The 20524-nt window shown below is 66.5% G+C and overlaps 1 protein-coding gene across 26 annotated transcripts in view; it reads left to right on the top strand.

Annotated features, from left to right (window-relative positions):
- PLEC (plectin) overlaps window positions 1-19148 on the top strand; it is a 61445-nt gene extending 42297 nt beyond the window's left edge. For 25 of the 26 annotated variants that reach the window (XM_024250770.3, XM_063726918.1, XM_063726916.1 and 22 more), the window contains 22 exons: window positions 163-290; window positions 513-606; window positions 1241-1395; window positions 1481-1799; window positions 1880-1957; window positions 2034-2195; window positions 2361-2465; window positions 2566-2661; window positions 2940-3065; window positions 4009-4161; window positions 4247-4401; window positions 4483-4609; window positions 4716-4899; window positions 4974-5131; window positions 5265-5443; window positions 6329-6467; window positions 6555-6911; window positions 6986-7069; window positions 7237-7341; window positions 7430-7528; window positions 8426-11806; window positions 11915-19148. In XM_024250770.3, coding sequence (XP_024106538.3) covers window positions 163-290; window positions 513-606; window positions 1241-1395; window positions 1481-1799; window positions 1880-1957; window positions 2034-2195; window positions 2361-2465; window positions 2566-2661; window positions 2940-3065; window positions 4009-4161; window positions 4247-4401; window positions 4483-4609; window positions 4716-4899; window positions 4974-5131; window positions 5265-5443; window positions 6329-6467; window positions 6555-6911; window positions 6986-7069; window positions 7237-7341; window positions 7430-7528; window positions 8426-11806; window positions 11915-18133 — 12603 coding nt within the window. In that variant the 3' untranslated portion in view covers window positions 18134-19148. The remainder of the gene's footprint in view (window positions 1-162; window positions 291-512; window positions 607-1240; window positions 1396-1480; window positions 1800-1879; window positions 1958-2033; window positions 2196-2360; window positions 2466-2565; window positions 2662-2939; window positions 3066-4008; window positions 4162-4246; window positions 4402-4482; window positions 4610-4715; window positions 4900-4973; window positions 5132-5264; window positions 5444-6328; window positions 6468-6554; window positions 6912-6985; window positions 7070-7236; window positions 7342-7429; window positions 7529-8425; window positions 11807-11914) is intronic. The other variant, XM_054519242.2, reaches the window with a different exon arrangement.
- The last annotated feature ends 1376 nt before the right edge of the window (window positions 19149-20524 follow it).

The following is a 20524-nucleotide window of genomic DNA, read 5'->3' as shown; positions in this document are numbered from 1 at the left end:
CGGTGTCCTGGAACCCCCCAGGCCTGAAAGGTTCTTCCAGAGCCCGACCTGACCCTGCGTTTGGGACCAGGGCTGTCCCAGGTCTGGTGGGCTGGGGTCTGAGGGCCCAGCGCCCCACCCCCTGCCCCCCGCATATAGCCTGAGTGTGGCCCCTGTCCACAGGGAGCGGTGCAAGCAGGCCAGCTCAAGGTGCCCCCTGGCTACCACCCGCTGGACGTGGAGAAAGAATGGGGCAAGCTGCACGTGGCCATCCTGGAGCGGGAGAAGCAGCTCCGCAGCGAGTTTGAGAGGTGGGTGGGGCCCTGTGGTGGCGGGGGAACCACCCGAGGGTGAGTCACTGCCTGGGGAGGAAACCCCCCCGCCCCGCCCCCAGTGGGGGAACCCGAGCTCCCACTCGCCTTAGGACAGTGGGCCACAGCCAGGGAGGCCACAGCAGGAGGCGAGCTGCAGTCTGTGGCCAGGGCTGTGCCGGCTCCGGCCAACGCGGCCCCTTCCCTGTGCTTCTGCCGCAGGCTGGAGTGTCTTCAGCGCATCGTGACCAAGCTGCAGATGGAGGCGGGGCTGTGTGAGGAGCAGCTGAACCAGGCTGATGCGCTGCTGCAGTCGGTGAGGGGGTGTGGGGCAGGCAGCGGGCGGGAGGGAGGCCCCCGAGGAGCCTGCCCCGCCCTGCAGCCCTAAAGCAAGGAGGGGGCTGTCCCCCTGGGCTCCTGGGGCAAGGGCAGGGGCAGGGGCGGGGCATACGGTGGGGAATCCAGGCCTGAGCTCCTCCCTCCTCGTGTGCAGCCAACTCTCACTGCCTGCTTTGGGCAGAGTTGGTTTCTGGCCACGGGGCAGAACCCAGGGTGGCTGCCTTGCCTCCGCCAGGCCCCCTCCCCCACAGCGGTTTACTGTTAGGGGAGGGCCCAACCCACTGCTGATTGCCCAGGAGGACAGGGCCCACGCGGCATTACAGGAGGAGTTACCTGGGGTGGGTGATGGAGGATGAGGCCCAGGACCCCACAGACATGGTCACGGGGGTCTCGGTTCTTGGACTGGGCAGAATTACTCTGGACTTGGTCCCAATCCCCCAGAAGGCCAGCAGGAAGATGTGTGAGGTGCAGGGAGGGAAGGGGAAGGACAGAGATGGAGGCAGTGGCCCACTGAGGCTGAGGAAGCGGGTGAGGGTGGCCGTCTTGGCCGGGGCCCCTGTGAGGTCAGAGGGGGATCAGCTGTGCTCCGAGTCATGACAACGACCTTGCAGGATGTCCGGCTGCTGGCCGCAGGCAAAGTGCCACAGCGGGCGGGGGAGGTGGAACGGGACCTGGACAAGGCGGATAGCATGATCCGGCTGCTGTTCAACGACGTGCAGACCCTCAAGGACGGACGGCACCCGCAGGGCGAGCAGATGTACCGCAGGTGGGCCCCACCCCGCCCTCCCTGACGCCCAGGTACACACGGCCCCAGGCCTGCCAACACCTACCTGAGTCCTCTGCTGCCCCAGGGTGTACCGTCTGCACGAGCGCCTGGTAGCCATCCGCACCGAGTACAACCTACGGCTGAAGGCAGGCGTGGCGGCCCCTGCAACCCAGGTGACCCAGGTGACTCTGCAGAGTGTGCAGAGGCGCCCCGAGCTGGAGGACTCCACTCTGCGCTACCTGCAGGACCTGCTGGCCTGGGTGGAGGAGAACCAGCACCGTGTGGATGGTGCTGAGTGGGGTGTGGACCTGCCCAGCGTGGAGGCACAGCTGGGCAGCCACCGAGGCCTGCACCAGTCCATCGAAGAATTCCGGGCCAAGATCGAGCGGGCACGGAGTGACGAGGTGGGTGGCACTGAGGGATGGGCAGCAGGGGGTTGGGCCGGGCCCAGCCACTGCAGACCTCACCGTCTGATCTGTTGCAGGGCCAGCTCTCCCCCGCCACCCGGGGTGCCTACCGTGACTGCCTGGGTCGGCTGGACCTGCAGTACGCCAAGCTGCTGGTGAGTGGGGGCAGGGCCAGCTGGGGGAGGTGGGTAGCCCGCAGTGGCCTGCTGACACGCACCCTCCTGCCCACAGAACTCCTCCAAGGCCCGCCTCAGGTCCCTGGAGAGCTTGCACAGCTTTGTGGCAGCCGCCACTAAGGAGCTAATGTGGCTGAATGAGAAGGAGGAGGAGGAGGTGGGCTTCGACTGGAGCGACCGCAACACCAACATGACCGCCAAGAAGGAGAGCTACTCGGTGAGGGGTAGCCCAGCACCCCTGAACCCCACAGCCCCCTCCCCAGCTGTGCCCTGGCCGTCCCCTATGGTCAGAGACCAGTGGGGGCCCTGGGTCGAGTTTGCCGGGGGCGTGGCAGAGCCGGGTGTGGCCGGCCGTCCCTGAGACCCTTTGCTCCGGTGCCAGGCACTGATGCGGGAGCTGGAGCTGAAGGAGAAGAAGATCAAGGAGCTCCAGAATGCTGGGGACCGGCTGCTGCGGGAGGACCACCCGGCCCGGCCCACGGTGGAGGTGGGGCTCCCTGGGTAGGGGCGGGGCTGCGGGGGGCCGTGCTGGGTCCCCAGGTGGGGCGGGGCGGGGCAGGGCCTGACGAGGACCTGCTGCCCTGCAGTCCTTCCAGGCGGCTCTGCAGACGCAGTGGAGCTGGATGCTACAACTGTGCTGCTGCATCGAGGCACACCTGAAGGAGAACGCTGCCTACTTTCAGGTGAGAACCGGAGCTCCCCTCCCAGCTGTGGCTCAGCGGCAGCCTTGTAGGAGCCCCCAGAACCCCTCGGCAGCTCCAATCAGGAGCCTTCCTATCTGCAGACGTTGCCAGCTGCTGCCTGCAGCCTGACCGGGGCCTTGGACAGGGGTGCTCCCCGGGCCTCCTGGGGGCTTTGCCACTCCTTCCTCAGTGCCCCTGTCTTGGGCCTGCCCCGGGACAGCTGTAGGCTGGGGCTCTGGTCCCAGGTAGCCCGGCGTGACCCCCTCCCGCTGCCCCAGTTCTTCTCAGATGTGCGGGAGGCCGAGGGGCAGTTGCAGAAGCTGCAGGAGGCACTGCGTAGGAAGTACAGCTGTGATCGCTCCGCCACCGTCACCCGGCTGGAGGACCTGCTGCAGGATGCCCAGGTGAGGGAGGGGGTGTGCAGGGGTGCGTCAGGAGAGGCTGGCCTGGAGTCTGGGCTGCATGGGTACTCTGGAGACTAGCGGGCAACTGGAGGGGCCAGCAGGGGTTGGGAGGCACCATGGGAGGTGTAGAGGTCAGCCGAGGGGGGAATGAGGCAGGATGTGGGGAGCCAAGAGGCAGCTGGTGCGAGCCGGGCCGCCCCCATCTCCACAGCCACAGACTGAGTGGAAGCCTGAAGTCAGCAGCTGCTGCCAGCCCTTGTGCTATAGAAGGGGCACCGCCAGCCCTTGTGCTATAGAAAGGGCACCGCCAGCCCTTGTGCTATAGAAGGGGCACTGCCAGCCCTTGTGCTATAGAAGGGGCACTGCCAGCCCTTGTACTATAGGAGAGGCACCAGCTGTTTGGCCTGAGATCTGGAGTGGGCCGAGTGGAGCTGGGCTTCGTGCTCTGGGGGCAGGGGTGGGATCACCCAGGAGGGCGGGTGCACAGTGGGGAGTGACAGGGAAGAGGGACTGGAGGCTGGAATGGCCTCTGAGGTTGGCAGGGCTGGGCCTGCGGGAGAGCCGGCAGCTCCCAGGTGTGTGCCATCCTGCAGCCTGGCCCCCGCAGAGGGGTGGGATGGGAGGAGGCAGTGACCTTCTGCAGCCCGCAGGGGAGGGGCAAGGGGCAAGGGCATTGTAGGGACCAGAGCATAGCTGGGAGGACGTGGTGGGTGAGCTGGGGTGAGAGGAGGGTGCCCTGTCTGGGTTGGGAAGGAGCGAGGGTGCATAGGTCTGCTTGGGGCCAACCCCCGGGGCCTGTCCCAGCTACACCTCCTGCTTCCAAGTGCCGCCATCCCGGGAGCATCAGGAGGGCCCCACAGGCCTGGTCCCGGGGTCTGGGGGTGCCTGGGGCAGGCCTGTGGGTCTCCATGGCCCTCGTCTGGATGCTGCCCCTCCCCCACAGGATGAGAAGGAACAGCTGAACGAGTACAAGGGGCACCTCTCAGGCCTGGCCAAGCGGGCCAAGGCCATTGTGCAGCTGAAGCCCCGCCACCCAGCCCACCCCATGCGGGGCCGCCTGCCCCTGCTGGCCGTGTGCGACTATAAGCAGGTGGAGGTGAGCTCGGGCCCGGGCCCCACGGGGGGGCGTGGCCAGGCAGGGCACGGTGTGGCCGTATCCTCACTGACTTTGCCCGTCCCAGGTGACCGTGCACAAGGGTGACGAGTGCCAGCTGGTGGGCCCTGCACAGCCGTCCCACTGGAAGGTGCTCAGCAGCTCCGGCAGCGAGGCCACCGTGCCCTCTGTGTGCTTCCTGGTGCCCCCGCCCAACCAGGAAGCCCAGGAGGCTGTCACCAGGTGGGTGGCGGGGGCTCAGCGGGTTGGGGGTGGACGGCGGGTGGGGTGCTGGTGATGCTGACTGTAGCCCTGACCTGCCAGGCTGGAGGCCCAGCACCAGGCCCTGGTCACGCTGTGGCACCAGTTGCATGTGGACATGAAGAGCCTTCTGGCCTGGCAGAGCCTTCGCCGCGATGTGCAGCTCATCCGCTCCTGGTCCCTGGCCACGGTACTCCTGCCCCCCAGCCGGGGGCTCTGTGGGTGGGAGGAGGGGAGACGCGTTGTGCAGGGCACGGCCGCCTCGCCCAGCACTGAGCCCCACGTGCTTCCCCCAGTTCCGCACCCTGAAGCCAGAGGAGCAGCGCCAAGCCCTGCACAGCCTGGAGCTGCACTACCAGGCCTTCCTGCGGGACAGCCAGGACGCGGGCGGCTTTGGACCCGAGGACCGGCTGATGGCCGAGCGCGAGTACGGCTCCTGCAGCCACCACTACCAGCAGCTGCTGCAGAGTCTGGAGCAGGGTAGCGCACGGCAGGGCTGGGGCGGTTGGGCTGGTGCGAGGTGGGCAGTGGAGTGACCCGGATGTGTTCCCCAGGCGCACAGGAAGAGTCTCGCTGCCAGCGCTGCATCTCCGAGCTCAAAGACATCCGGCTGCAGCTGGAGGCCTGTGAGACGCGCACCGTGCACCGCCTGCGGCTGCCGCTGGACAAAGAGCCGGCACGGGAGTGTGCCCAGCGCATCGCTGAGCAGCAGGCAGGGGCCGTCCCCACCCCATCCAGTCCCATCCCTCTCCCCATCCCTCTTCCCACCCTGCCTCCTTTGGCCTTCAAGGGGCGCTGTGTGCTGCGCTCGGTGATGAGTGCGTTCCCACTCCCTGTCTTTGCAGAAGGCACAGGCGGAGGTGGAGGGGCTGGGCAAGGGGGTCGCCCGGCTCTCCGCCGAGGCCGAGAAGGTCCTGGCCCTGCCAGAGCCATCGCCTGCGGCCCCCACGCTGCGCTCGGAGCTGGAGCTGACGCTGGGCAAGCTGGAGCAGGTCCGCAGCCTGTCTGCCATCTACCTGGAGAAGTGAGTGCACCTGGCCACAGGCGAGGGGCTGGGTCGGCTGGGGGGTGCTGGGGTGAGGGCTGTGACCTTGCAGGAGGGTGCAGGAGGGAACGAGTTGGGGGCTGTTCAGAGATCTGGCCAGGAGGCTGGAGGCCCAGCTGGGGTGGCGGCCGCAGAGGTGTTGAGAAGAGTTCAGGGCTGGATACGCTTCGACAGTGGCGGCCAGGGGACTTCCTGGTGATGAGATTCAGGTGTGGGGAAGAGACAGTGGAGCTGGGCAGCGGCTGCTGAGTGAGGAGGGGAGGCTGTGGATCCACTTTCAGTGGCACAGTAAGGAATCCTGCACCCTGCCTCTCGTCTGTCCTGTTCTGGCCTGGACTTAAGGGCCTCTGGCATTTATTTCCAATGTGTTATGTCATAGTCTCTTCCTGTGTTGCAAACCACATATCCACCCGCTATCTACTCTTCACAAAACCAACACAGTGATAGGGCCGCCACTGGCTGCCACAGGGTGCCATTTCCACCCCGGTGTCCCCTTCGCCCAGTCTTGGGCTGCAAGGGCTGAGAACTACGCTTCCAGGCCCTGTGGGCACCGGGATGCCGCTGTCATGCAGCCAGTGGGCTCTTCCTGTCTCGGGGCCTTGGGGTCTGCCGTTCCTGGCTGGCACACCCCCTCTCCCCTCTTCAGGCTGGGGCCTGAGTGTCCTTGTGTTGCAGAGGCTCCCAGCCTCCTTCTCACCAAGGCTGTTCTCCCTGAAGCAAGCCTCTGACCACAGGGTCAGCCAACCCCCAGGGTTGGGTCTGGGCTTGGCAGGCAGCACCCTGGGTCGCTGTGGCTTGGGTTCTATCCCCTTGGGCTGTTGCTCGAGCCCCATGTCATGGCCCTGAGCCCCACTTTCCCGCCAGGCTCAAGACCATCAGCCTGGTGATCCGCAGCACGCAGGGGGCCGAGGAGGTGCTCCGGGCCCATGAGGAGCAGCTCAAGGAGGCCCAGGCCGTGCCGGCCACCCTCCCGGAGCTCGAGGCCACCAAGGCCTCTCTGAAGGTATCGTTTCGAGGCTTGGGCCTCATGGCGGGGTGGGGGTACAGCGGGCCCAGCTGAAGCCACACATGTCCCTCCTGTCCCCAACAGAAGCTTCGGGCCCAGGCCGAGGCACAGCAGCCAATGTTCGACGCCCTGCGGGATGAGCTGCGGGGGGCGCAGGAGGTGGGGGAGCGACTGCAGCAGCGGCACGGGGAGCGGGACGTGGAGGTGGAGCGCTGGCGGGAGCGGGTCGCCCAGCTGCTTGAACGCTGGCAGGCTGTGCTGGCTCAGACCGACGTGCGGCAGCGCGAGCTCGAGCAACTGGGCCGCCAGCTGCGTTACTACCGCGAGAGTGCCGACCCCTTGGGTGCCTGGCTGCAGGACGCCAGGCAGCGGCAGGAGCAGATCCAGGCCATGCCGCTGGCCGACAGCCAGGCTGTGCGGGAGCAGCTGCGGCAGGAGAAGGTGGGCTTGGGTCGGTGGGGATGGGGTGGCTGGGCGTGCCCTGCGGCCACTGCTCTGACCGCACCATCCCCCAGGCCCTGCTGGAGGAGATCGAGCGCCATGGCGAGAAGGTCGAGGAGTGCCAGAGGTTTGCGAAACAGTACATCAATGCCATCAAGGTGAGGCCCTGCCGCCTGCGCCAGGCCCCAAGTCCGGGACTGTTGCCGGGACGGCGGGCTTTCCCTGAGCCTGGGCCATGCCAGGGAAAGCCCATGTGAGGGTTTGGGGGCTGGGCAGGGGCCATCGGAGGGCAGAGCTGGTGGCTGACCACAGTGCACTGCCACAGGACTATGAACTCCAGCTGGTCACGTACAAGGCGCAGCTTGAGCCGGTGGCCTCCCCAGCCAAGAAGCCCAAGGTCCAGTCCGGATCAGAGAGTGTCATCCAGGAGGTAGGGTGAGGCTGAGCCTAACTGGGCGAGGGGCTGGCAGGCCTCGAGTTGCAGCTCTCGCAGGGCTAACCCTGGCTGTACTCCACAGTACGTGGACTTGCGTACGCGCTACAGCGAGCTGACCACACTCACGAGCCAGTACATCAAGTTCATCAGCGAGACTCTGCGGCGCATGGAGGAGGAGGAGGTACAGCGCACTGGGCGGAGGCTGGGCAGAGGGGTCCATCTCACCACCCGTTGCGTCCCACACGCAGCCAGAGGAGCTGCCTGAGGCCATTTCTCGTGGCCCTCCCCACTGGCGCTGCCAGCACCCTCTGCCCCCAGCTCAGCCTGCCCCAGGCTGCCCCACCTGTGGCCTGCCCCCCGGCCTGGTGTGGCTACACTGCTCCCCCACAGTGGCTGGTGCCGCCTCTTCTCCCTCGTAAGCGTCCCCCCTGCAGCCTAGCGGCCGTCCTGTGGGCTCTTCCTTGGCGTTCTGCGTTGGCCTCTCCGCTCAACCCTTTGCTGCCAGAAGTCGGGGGTGCTGGGTTGTGGGGCTAGGGAGGGGTCTTCCAAGGCACCCGTCTGTTGGCTTCTCCCTACCTTCTGCGTGGCCCTGAATCCTCTTCTGAGCTGGCGCGGGGCTGCACTGCTGTCTCCACGCTGGCCGCCTCGCCCCACCCCGCCCCACCCAGGCTTCCCACCCTGGTCGGGGAGAGGGATCCAGTGGTGGGAGCCAGGCCCCCTGGTGTCCAGCAGAGCTCAGGCAGGGCTGTGTGCTGGGCGTGGCTCGCAGGTTCCGAGCTCCTGCTTTGCTCTCTCTCTCCCTGTCCGTCTGTCTCCGTCGCCTGTCTGCGGGAAGCAGGGAGGACGCCTGGGCCTCCTTCCCCAGGCTGGTGAGCACAGTGGGGCCGGCTGCGATCGCTGCCCGAGTGCCCTGGGCGGGTGCACGCTGTCTCCTCCGCCGGGCTGGGGCCTCTGTCTTCCCTGACCCCTGCTCCGCGCTGTCTGAGTGAACTGTGCCGGTGCGTGCCCTGTGAGCACTGGTGCCTGCCCGTGTTCACACTCTTCTCTGCTTCTCTTCTTCTCTCTGCTGTGGCCGCAGAGGCTGGCTGAGCAGCAGCGGGCAGAGGAGCGCGAGCGGCTGGCCGAGGTGGAGGCCGCGCTGGAGAAGCAGCGGCAGCTGGCCGAGGCACACGCCCAGGCAAAGGCACAGGCGGAGCGGGAGGCGAAGGAGCTGCAGCAGCGCATGCAGGAGGAGGTGGTGCGGCGGGAGGAGGCGGCGGTGGACGCGCAGCAGCAGAAGCGCAGCATCCAGGAGGAGCTGCAGCAGCTGCGGCAGAGCTCGGAGGCGGAGATCCAGGCCAAGGCCCGGCAGGCAGAGGCGGCTGAGCGCAGCCGGCTGCGCATCGAGGAGGAGATCCGCGTGGTGCGCCTGCAGCTGGAGGCCACCGAGCGCCAGCGTGGCGGGGCCGAGGGGGAGCTGCAGGCACTGCGTGCACGGGCGGAGGAGGCGGAGGCACAAAAGCGGCAGGCGCAGGAGGAGGCCGAGCGCTTGCGGAGGCAGGTGCAGGACGAGAACCAGCGTAAGCGGCAGGCGGAGGCGGAGCTGGCCTTGCGCGTGAAGGCCGAGGCCGAGGCAGCGCGTGAGAAGCAGCGGGCCCTGCAGGCCCTGGAGGAGCTGCGGCTGCAGGCGGAGGAGGCAGAGCGGCGCCTGCGGCAGGCTGAGGTGGAGCGGGCACGGCAGGTACAGGTGGCCCTGGAGACGGCGCAGCGCAGTGCAGAGGTGGAGCTGCAGAGCAAACGCGCCTCCTTCGCGGAGAAGACGGCACAGCTGGAGCGCTCCCTGCAGGAGGAACACGTGGCGGTGGCACAGCTGCGGGAGGAGGCTGAGCGGCGGGCACAGCAGCAGGCTGAGGCCGAGCGGGCACGCGAGGAGGCAGAGCGGGAGCTGGAGCGCTGGCAGCTCAAGGCCAACGAGGCGCTACGGCTGCGGCTGCAGGCAGAGGAGGTGGCGCAGCAGAAGAGCTTGGCGCAGGCTGAGGCTGAGAAGCAGAAGGAGGAGGCGGAGCGCGAGGCGCGGCGGCGCGGCAAGGCGGAGGAGCAGGCTGTGCGGCAGCGGGAGCTGGCTGAGCAAGAGCTGGAGAAGCAGCGGCAGCTGGCGGAAGGCACCGCGCAGCAGCGCCTGGCCGCAGAGCAGGAGTTGATCCGGCTGCGAGCCGAGACAGAGCAGGGGGAGCAGCAGCGGCAGCTGCTGGAGGAGGAGCTGGCCCGGCTGCAGCGTGAGGCGGCTGCGGCCACGCAGAAACGCCAGGAGCTGGAAGCCGAGCTGGCCAAGGTGCGGGCCGAGATGGAGGTGCTGCTGGCCAGCAAGGCAAGGGCTGAGGAGGAGTCGCGCTCCACCAGCGAGAAGTCCAAGCAGAGGCTGGAGGCCGAGGCCGGCCGGTTCCGCGAGCTGGCCGAGGAGGCTGCCCGCCTGCGTGCCCTGGCGGAAGAGGCCAAGCGGCAGCGGCAGCTGGCCGAGGAAGACGCGGCGCGGCAGCGGGCAGAGGCGGAGCGGGTGCTTGCGGAGAAGCTGGCCGCCATCAGCGAGGCCACGCGGCTCAAGACGGAGGCAGAGATAGCACTCAAGGAGAAGGAGGCAGAGAATGAGCGCTTGCGGCGGCTGGCGGAGGACGAGGCCTTCCAGCGGCGGCGGTTGGAAGAGCAGGCGGCACAACACAAGGCTGACATCGAGGAGCGCCTGGCCCAGCTGCGCAAGGCGTCGGACAGTGAGCTGGAGCGGCAGAAGGGGCTGGTAGAGGACACGCTGCGGCAGCGGCGGCAGGTGGAGGAGGAGATCCTGGCGCTTAAGGCGAGCTTCGAGAAGGCGGCCGCTGGCAAGGCAGAGCTGGAGCTGGAGCTGGGGCGCATCCGCAGCAATGCGGAGGACACGCTGCGCAGCAAGGAGCAGGCCGAGCTGGAGGCTGCGAGGCAGCGGCAGCTGGCGGCAGAGGAGGAGCAGCGGCGCCGCGAGGCTGAGGAGCGTGTGCAGAAGAGCCTGGCGGCCGAGGAGGAGGCCGCACGGCAGCGGAAGGCGGCGCTGGAGGAAGTTGAGAGGCTGAAAGCCAAGGTGGAGGAGGCGCGGCGCCTGCGCGAGCGAGCAGAGCAGGAGTCGGCGCGGCAGCTGCAGCTGGCCCAGGAGGCTGCCCAGAAGCGGCTGCAGGCGGAAGAGAAGGCGCATGCCTTCGCGGTGCAGCAGAAGGAGCAAGAGCTACAGCAGACGCTGCAGCAGGAGCAGAGCGTGCTGGACCGGCTGCGCAGCGAGGCAGAGGCGGCCCGGCGGGCGGCTGAGGAGGCGGAGGAGGCCCGGGTGCAGGCGGAGCGTGAGGCGGCACAGTCCCGGCGGCAGGTGGAAGAGGCCGAGCGGCTGAAGCAGTCGGCAGAGGAGCAGGCACAGGCCCGGGCTCAGGCGCAGGCGGCTGCAGAGAAGCTGCGCAAGGAGGCCGAGCAAGAGGCGGCGCGGCGGGCACAGGCGGAGCAGGCGGCCCTGCGGCAGAAGCAGGCAGCTGACGCGGAGATGGAGAAGCATAAGAAATTTGCCGAGCAGACGCTGCGGCAGAAGGCGCAGGTGGAGCAGGAGCTGACAACACTGAGGCTGCAGCTGGAGGAGACCGACCACCAGAAGAACCTGCTGGACGAGGAGCTGCAGCGGCTGAAGGCGGAGGCCACGGAGGCCGCACGCCAGCGCAGCCAGGTGGAGGAGGAGCTCTTCTCAGTGCGCGTGCAAATGGAGGAGCTGAGCAAGCTCAAGGCACGCATCGAGGCTGAGAACCGCGCACTCATCTTGCGCGACAAGGACAATACGCAGCGCTTCCTGCAGGAGGAGGCTGAGAAGATGAAGCAGGTGGCGGAGGAGGCCGCACGGCTGAGTGTGGCAGCCCAGGAGGCTGCGCGACTGCGGCAACTGGCAGAGGAGGACCTGGCACAGCAGCGGGCCTTGGCAGAGAAGATGCTCAAGGAGAAGATGCAGGCCGTGCAGGAGGCCACGCGACTCAAGGCTGAGGCGGAACTGCTGCAGCAGCAGAAGGAGCTTGCGCAGGAGCAGGCGCGGCGGCTGCAGGAGGACAAGGAGCAGATGGCGCAGCAGCTGGCGGAGGAGACGCAGGGCTTCCAGCGGACACTGGAGGCCGAGCGGCAGCGGCAGCTGGAGATGAGCGCTGAGGCTGAGCGCCTCAAGCTGCGTATGGCTGAGATGAGCCGGGCCCAGGCCCGCGCTGAGGAGGACGCCCAGCGCTTCCGGAAGCAGGCGGAGGAGATCGGTGAGAAGCTGCACCGCACGGAGCTCGCCACACAGGAGAAGGTGACTCTGGTGCAGACACTGGAGATCCAGAGACAGCAGAGTGACCATGATGCTGAGCGGCTGCGGGAGGCCATCGCTGAGCTGGAGCGTGAGAAGGAGAAGCTCCAACAGGAGGCCAAACTGCTGCAGCTCAAGTCTGAGGAGGTACCGCCCCCTCTACATGCGACGGGCGGGTGGGCCCGGGGATCTGCTTTGGTGGGTAGTGGGTGCTCCTGGGCTGGCGGTCCCTGATCACACCCTCTTCTTCTGCAGATGCAGACGGTGCAGCAGGAGCAGCTGCTGCAGGAGACGCAGGCCCTGCAGCAGAGCTTCCTCTCTGAAAAGGACAGCCTGCTACAGCGGGAGCGCTTCATCGAGCAGGAGAAGGCCAAGCTGGAGCAGCTCTTCCAGGACGAGGTGGCCAAGGCACAGCAGCTGCGTGAGGAGCAGCAGCGGCAGCAGCAGCAGATGGAGCAGGAACGGCAGCGACTGGTAGCCAGCATGGAGGAGGCGCGGCGGCGGCAGCATGAGGCAGAGGAGGGTGTGAGGCGCAAGCAGGAGGAGCTGCAGCAGCTGGAGCAGCAGCGGCGGCAGCAGGAGGAGCTGCTGGCTGAGGAGAATCAGAGGCTGCGTGAGCAGCTGCAGCGCCTGGAGGAGCAGCACCGGGCGGCGCTGGCGCACTCTGAGGAGGTCACTGCCTCACAGGTGGCAGCCACAAAGACCCTGCCCAATGGCCGGGATGCACTTGATGGCCCCGGGGCAGAGGCAGAGCCAGAACACAGCTTCGATGGCCTGCGGCGGAAGGTGCCGGCCCAGAGGCTGCAGGAGGCCGGCATCCTGAGTGCGGAGGAACTGCAGCGGTTGGCGCAGGGCCACACCACAGTGGACGAGCTCGCACAGCGGGAAGACGTGCGCCACTACCTGCAGGGCCGCAGCAGCATCGCGGGGCTGTTGCTGAAGCCCACCAATGAGAAGCTGAGTGTTTACGCCGCCCTGCAGAGGCAGCTGCTGAGTCCCGGCACGGCCCTCATCCTGCTGGAGGCGCAGGCGGCCTCAGGCTTTCTGCTGGACCCTGTGCGGAACCGGAGGCTGACTGTCAACGAGGCTGTGAAGGAGGGTGTGGTGGGCCCCGAGCTGCACCACAAGCTGCTGTCGGCCGAGCGCGCCGTCACTGGCTACAAGGACCCCTACACCGGGCAGCAGATCTCTCTCTTCCAAGCCATGCAGAAGGGCCTCATCGTCCGGGAGCACGGCATCCGCCTGCTGGAGGCCCAGATCGCCACAGGGGGCGTCATCGACCCCGTGCACAGCCACCGCGTGCCCGTGGACGTGGCCTACCGGCGCGGCTACTTCGACGAGGAGATGAACCGCGTCCTGGCGGACCCCAGCGACGACACCAAGGGCTTCTTTGACCCCAACACGCACGAGAACCTCACGTACCTGCAGCTACTGGAGCGCTGCGTGGAGGACCCCGAGACGGGCCTGCGCCTTTTACCGCTCACAGATAAGGCTGCCAAGGGCGGGGAGCTGGTCTACACTGACTCCGAGGCCCGGGACGTCTTTGAGAAGGCCACCGTGTCCGCGCCATTCGGCAAGTTCCAGGGCAAGACGGTGACCATCTGGGAGATCATCAACTCGGAATACTTCACGGCAGAGCAGCGGCGGGACCTGCTGCGGCAGTTCCGTACGGGCCGGATCACGGTGGAGAAGATCATCAAGATCATCATCACGGTGGTGGAGGAGCAGGAGCAGAAGGGCCGGCTTTGCTTTGAGGGACTGCGCAGCCTGGTGCCAGCCGCTGAGCTGCTGGAGAGCAGGGTCATTGACCACGAGCTGTACCACCAGCTGCAGCGAGGTGAGCGCTCTGTGCGAGAGGTGGCTGAGGTGGACGCTGTGCGGCGGGCTCTCCGGGGTGCCAACGTCATCGCGGGTGTATGGCTGGAGGAGGCAGGGCAGAAGCTGAATATCTACGACGCCCTGAAGAAAGACCTGCTGCCATCCGACATGGCTGTGGCCCTGTTGGAAGCCCAGGCCGGCACCGGGCACATCATCGACCCTGCCACCAGCGCCCGGCTGACTGTGGACGAGGCAGTGCGCGCCGGCCTGGTGGGCCCCGAGTTTCATGAGAAGCTGCTGTCAGCCGAGAAGGCTGTGACAGGGTACAGGGACCCCTACACGGGGCAGAGCGTCTCCCTGTTTCAGGCCTTGAAGAAGGGCCTCATTCCCCGGGAGCAGGGCCTGCGCCTGTTGGATGCCCAGCTGTCCACGGGTGGCGTTGTGGACCCCAGCAAGAGCCACCGCGTGCCCCTGGATGTCGCTTGCGCCCGAGGCTGCCTGGATGAGGAGACCAGCAGGGCTCTGTCGGCACCGAGGGCCGACGCCAAGGCCTACTCTGACCCCAGCACAGGGGAGCCGGTCACCTACAGCGAGCTCCAGCAGCGGTGCCGGCACGACCAGCTGACCGGGCTGAGCCTGCTGCCGCTCTCAGAGAAGGCTGCTCGGGCCCGGCAGGAGGAACTGTACTCAGAGCTGCAGGCCCGTGAGACCTTTGAGAAGACCCCGGTTGAGGTCCCCGTGGGCGGCTTCAAGGGCAGGACGGTGACGATGTGGGAGCTCATCAGCTCTGAGTACTTCACTGCGGAGCAGCGGCAGGAGTTGTTGCGTCAGTTCCGCACAGGCAAGGTCACCGTGGAGAAGGTCATCAAGATCCTCATCACCATTGTGGAGGAGGTGGAGACTGTGCGGCAGGAGAGGCTGTCCTTCAGCGGCCTCCGTGCCCCTGTGCCAGCCAGCGAGCTCCTGGCTTCCGGGGTCCTCAGCAGAGCCCAGTTTGAGCAGCTCAAGGACGGCAAGACGACGGTCAAGGACCTTTCGGAGCTGGGCTCCGTGCAGACGCTGCTGCAGGGCAGTGGCTGCCTCGCCGGCATCTACCTGGAGGACACTAAGGAGAAGGTGTCCATCTACGAGGCCATGCGCCGGGGCCTGCTGAGACCCAGCACAGCTGCGCTCCTGCTGGAGGCGCAGGCGGCCACTGGCTTCCTGGTGGACCCCGTGCGGAACCAGCGCCTGTACGTCCACGAGGCTGTGAAGGCGGGCGTGGTGGGCCCCGAGCTTCACGAGCAGCTGCTGTCCGCCGAGAAGGCCGTCACCGGCTACAGAGACCCCTACTCGGGCAGCACCATCTCCCTCTTCCAGGCCATGCAGAAGGGCCTGGTCCTCCGGCAGCACGGCATCCGCCTGCTGGAGGCCCAGATTGCCACGGGCGGCATCATCGACCCTGTGCACAGCCACCGCGTGCCCGTGGACGTGGCCTACCAGCGCGGCTACTTCGACGAGGAGATGAACCGTGTCCTGGCGGACCCCAGCGACGACACCAAGGGCTTCTTCGACCCCAACACGCATGAGAACCTCACGTACAGGCAGCTGCTGGAGCGCTGCGTGGAGGACCCCGAGACAGGCCTGCGCCTCCTGCCGTTGAAAGGGGCGGAGAAGGCTGACGTGGTGGAGACCACGCAGGTGTACACTGAGGAGGAGACAAGAAAGGCATTTGAAGAGACGCAGATCGACATTCCCGGCGGCGGCAGCCACGGCGGCTCCACCATGTCCCTGTGGGAGGTGATGCAGTCGGACCTGATCCCCGAGGAGCAGCGGGCCCAGCTGATGGCTGACTTCCAGGCCGGCCGGGTGACCAAGGAACGCATGATCATCATCATCATCGAGATCATTGAGAAGACAGAGATCATCCGCCAGCAGGGTCTGGCCTCCTACGACTACGTGCGCCGCCGCCTCACGGCTGAGGACCTGTACGAGGCTCGGATCATCTCTCTCGAGACCTACAACCTGCTCCGGGAGGGCACCAGGAGCCTCCGTGAGGCCCTCGAGGCAGAGTCCGCCTGGCGCTACCTCTATGGCACGGGCTCCGTGGCCGGTGTCTACCTGCCCGGCTCCAGGCAGACACTGAGCATCTACCAGGCCCTAAAGAAAGGGCTGCTGAGTGCCGAGGTGGCCCGCCTGCTGCTGGAGGCACAGGCAGCCACGGGCTTCCTGCTGGACCCGGTGAAGGGGGAGCGGCTGACTGTGGATGAGGCTGTGCGGAAGGGCCTGGTGGGGCCCGAGCTGCACGACCGACTGCTCTCGGCTGAGCGGGCGGTTACCGGCTACCGCGACCCCTACACTGAGCAGACCATCTCGCTCTTCCAGGCTATGAAGAAGGAGCTGATTCCTACCGAGGAGGCCCTGCGGCTGCTGGATGCCCAGTTGGCCACTGGTGGCATCGTGGACCCCCGCCTGGGCTTCCACCTTCCACTGGAGGTGGCTTACCAGCGCGGCTACCTCAACAAGGACACGCACGACCAGCTGTCAGAGCCCAGCGAGGTGCGCAGCTACGTGGACCCGTCCACCGATGAGCGCCTCAGCTACACGCAGCTGCTCAGGCGGTGCCGCCGTGACGACGGCACCGGCCAGCTGCTCCTGCCGCTGTCGGACGCCCGCAAGCTGACCTTCCGTGGCCTGCGGAAGCAGATCACCGTGGAGGAGCTGGTGCGCTCGCAGGTCATGGACGAGGCCACGGCGCTGCAGCTGCGGGAGGGCCTGACCTCCATCGAGGAGGTCACCAAGAACTTGCAGAAGTTCCTGGAAGGCACCAGCTGCATCGCTGGTGTCTTCGTGGACGCCACCAAGGAACGGCTCTCGGTGTACCAGGCCATGAAGAAGGGCATCATCCGCCCTGGCACGGCCTTTGAGCTCCTGGAGGCGCAGGCGGCCACCGGTTATGTCATCGACCCCATCAAGGGACTGAAGCTGACGGTGGAGGAGGCTGTGCGTATGGGCATTGTGGGCCCCGAGTTCAAGGACAAGCTGCTGTCGGCCGAGCGTGCCGTCACTGGGTACAAGGACCCCTACTCTGGGAAGCTCATCTCCCTCTTCCAGGCCATGAAGAAGGGCCTGATCTTGAAGGACCATGGCATCCGCCTGCTGGAGGCCCAGATCGCCACGGGTGGCATCATTGACCCTGAGGAGAGCCACCGGCTGCCCGTGGAGGTGGCCTACAAGCGCGGCCTCTTCGACGAGGAGATGAACGAGATCCTGACCGACCCCTCGGACGACACCAAGGGCTTCTTTGACCCTAACACGGAGGAGAACCTCACCTACCTGCAGCTGATGGAGCGCTGTATCACCGACCCCCAGACGGGCCTGTGTCTCCTGCCGCTGAAGGAGAAGAAGCGGGAGCGGAAGACATCCTCCAAGTCCTCTGTGCGCAAGCGCCGAGTGGTCATTGTGGACCCCGAGACGGGCAAGGAGATGTCAGTGTACGAGGCCTACCGCAAGGGCCTGATTGACCACCAGACATACCTGGAGCTGTCCGAGCAGGAGTGCGAGTGGGAGGAGATCACCATCTCCTCCTCGGATGGCGTGGTCAAGTCTATGATCATCGACCGTCGCTCCGGCCGCCAGTACGACATCGATGACGCCATCGCCAAGAACCTCATCGACCGCTCAGCACTGGACCAGTACCGCGCCGGCACGCTCTCCATCACCGAGTTCGCCGACATGCTCTCGGGCAACGCCAGTGGCTTCCGCTCCCGCTCCTCCTCAGTGGGATCCTCCTCCTCCTATCCCATCAGCCCCACCGTCTCCAGGACCCAGCTGGCCTCCTGGTCGGACCCCACTGAGGAGACGGGCCCCGTGGCTGGCATCCTGGACACGGAGACGCTGGAGAAGGTGTCCATCACCGAGGCCATGCACCGCAACCTGGTGGACAACATCACGGGGCAGCGGCTGCTGGAGGCACAGGCCTGCACTGGGGGCATCATCGACCCCGGCACCGGTGAGCGCTTCCCTGTCACCGACGCTGTCAACAAGGGCCTGGTGGACAAGATCATGGTGGACCGCATCAACCTGGCCCAGAAGGCCTTCTGCGGCTTTGAGGATCCACGCACCAAGACCAAGATGTCGGCCGCCCAGGCCCTGAAGAAGGGCTGGCTCTACTACGAGGCCGGCCAGCGCTTCCTGGAGGTGCAGTACCTGACCGGCGGCCTGATCGAGCCCGACACGCCGGGCCGTGTGCCCCTGGACGAGGCCCTGCAGCGCGGCACGGTGGACGCCCGCACCGCACAGAAGCTGCGTGACGTGGGCGCCTACTCCAAGTACCTCACCTGCCCTAAGACCAAGCTCAAGATCTCCTATAAGGACGCGCTGGACCGCAGCATGGTGGAGGAGGGCACGGGGCTGCGGCTGCTGGAGGCTGCCGCGCAGTCCACCAAGGGCTACTACAGCCCCTACAGCGTCAGCGGCTCCGGCTCCACCGCGGGCTCCCGCACCGGCTCGCGCACCGGCTCCAGGGCCGGCTCCCGCCGTGGCAGCTTTGACGCCACTGGCTCCAGCTTCTCCATGACCTTCTCTTCATCCTCCTACTCCTCCTCGGGCTACGGCCGCCGCTACGCCTCGGGGTCCTCGGCCTCCCTGGGGGGCCCTGAGTCTGCCGTGGCCTGAGCCCACCCCGCTCTGCATGCGGCCCAGCCCGGCTCCCACCGAGGCGCGGGGGCCGTTTTCAATGCTTAAAGGTGTCTTCCTCCCAAGTGGTGCCTAAAGTTTAACCAAAAAGACCAGACTAATATATTAATATATATCTGCTGTCCAGACAGCCTGTATCTTGGGGGACAGGGCTGGCCCAGCCCTGCTGGCCGCCTCACCCCCTCGGGTCTCCTCATTCCCTTCTACCTGCCACTCACACAGCCAGGTGCCTTGGAGGGTCCCAAGCTGGGCCCCAGCCCACCCTCCGGTCTTCCCAGGGTAGCCCACCTGCCAGTCCTAGCTGCACAGGGCAGCTGGCTGGGCCCAACCCTGTCAGTAGAGGGCCCTGGTGTTTCTAGCACTGGCCTGCACGGTGGGCCTTGCTGGGGACGGGGGGCCCCAGTCAGCCTGTCTCCCAGTCTACCCAGAGAAGCCCCTTCCCCATGGGAAGACGAGGCCCTCGGGCCCAGCCCCCACAGTGCTGTCTGATCTGTGCTTTCCAGCTCACCCCCCACACTCACTCCTGAGACCCCTGGTCTCCGGCATCAGCCTCCAGCCTCTGTTCCCCTAGTAAGTGCCTTCCATGTCGGCCTCTAACCCCAGGCCCCGAGGACCCAGACCCAGTGGGGAGACGGAGGTTCCAGCTGGCATGGCTGGGAACTGCAGACCTGTCCTGGTGGGTCCAGGGGCCCCTCCAGCTTGTGGAGCCCCACCCTGGGGTGCTGCCTGCCCGTCTCTCTCCCATGGAGCCCCTGCCCCCTTTGGGCCCAGGGACACCGGCCAGGCTCTGTGCTGATCCTCCTGTTCCACCCAGCCCTGGCCTCAGCAGCGATCACCCCTGCCTCCACCTTCCGAGCTTTGCATGTTCCACTAACCCCGGGCGGGTGGCAGGTGGAGGTGTCAGGCTGCTGGCGCCTCTGCAAGGGCAGAACACTAACCTGACCGTGGGCGGGGCCTTGCGGCATCCGCCCCCAATAAAAGCAATTCCAACCTTCCCGCGCCTCCTGCCTTGTGTCTTGGGGTCAGGTGTGTGTCAGGGACAGGGTGGACATTGCAGCCTCAGGCTCCAGGCTCTGAGCTCAGCCACTATGGCCGGTCAGGGACTTACGTCTGTGTGCAGCAGAGACCAGGTGCCCACAGGAGGGCAGCTGAGAGACCCTGGGCAGAGGGATTCAGTGTGGGGTTAGGGTGGTGGCCACACCGAGGCCGGGCCCGCTGGGACCTGCTGCCGGTCAGGTGCTGACCGGTCTCCCAGCCCCACCCTCTGCACTATAAGGGGCTCATGTTTCGTTATCTGAGGCAGCGTGTGGTATGCTCCCATATCAGTCACTGGCTGTGGCCCCCTGGCCTCTGGGGAGGGTGCCACATGGCCCCGGGTCAGTTGGTTCCTGCTGGCCGGGCAGCCCTCCAGAGAAGGGGCCACAGGCAGTGGGCCTAGTATGAGGGCCTCTACCACAGTCTGCCGTGTCTCGGCCCCATGGCCATCACGCTCTGGGGATTCCATCTGGATGGGCTTCTCCAGGCTTCCGAATGGTGGCAGTTCCCGGGAAGACAAGGGAGGAGGGAAGTGGGGCCACCCCAGCCTGCAGTAGCCGCTGGCCCAGGCTCAGCCAATACTCCTTTTTTTTTTCAGGCAGTCTTGCTCTGTCACCCAGGCTGGAGTGCAGTGTCATGATCTCGGCTCACTGCAGTCTCCGCCTCCCATGTGCAAATGATTCTACTGCCTCAGCCTCCTGAGTAGCTGGGACCACAGGTGTGCACCCAGCTAATTTTCGTGTTTTTAGTAGAGATGGGGTTTCACCGTGTTGGCCAGGCTGGTCTCAAACTCCTGGCCTCAAGTGATCCTCCCTGCCTTGGCCTCCCAAAGTGCTGGGATTACAGGCGTGAGCCACTGTGCCCGGCCTTCGCCCCTCTTCTGCCGGTGGGACCCAGGCCCTCACCCTGGGGTCCAAGTCCTGGTCTTCTCACTCTTGCTGGGCTCTACCCTCCCCGCCCCGGCCCTGTAGAGGGTGCTCTGCCTGCTGGTCCGCTGGAACAGGAGCGGCCCTGGCCGGGTGGAGGGTGCTCTGCCTGCTGGTCTGCTGGAACAGGAGAGGCCCCAGCCCGGTGACCCACAGCCATCAAGCGGGGTAGCGCCTCACTCTGTCCCAGGTGGCTGGGTTTTAGGACTTCTGAGCCCGCACAGCTTAGAGTTGCAGGGAAAGGAAGCACAGGTTGTCAGTGGGTCACTGGGAACTGGTGAGTGGGCGGCCACTCTGCCTCTACCCCTTGGTCCCCAGACCCATGCGGTCCTCTGTGGGGCCATTGATTTAGGCTGAAGACCACATCCTGGAGGACGGGACCACACAGTCCCAGAGGGTTGGTGTCAGG

Source organism: Pongo abelii, chromosome 7, assembly GCF_028885655.2.
Source record: "Pongo abelii isolate AG06213 chromosome 7, NHGRI_mPonAbe1-v2.0_pri, whole genome shotgun sequence".
Lineage (NCBI taxonomy): Eukaryota > Metazoa > Chordata > Mammalia > Primates > Hominidae > Pongo > Pongo abelii.
The sequence above is the reverse complement of the archived record's forward strand: the minus strand, read 5'-3'. Positions and strand labels throughout refer to the sequence as shown.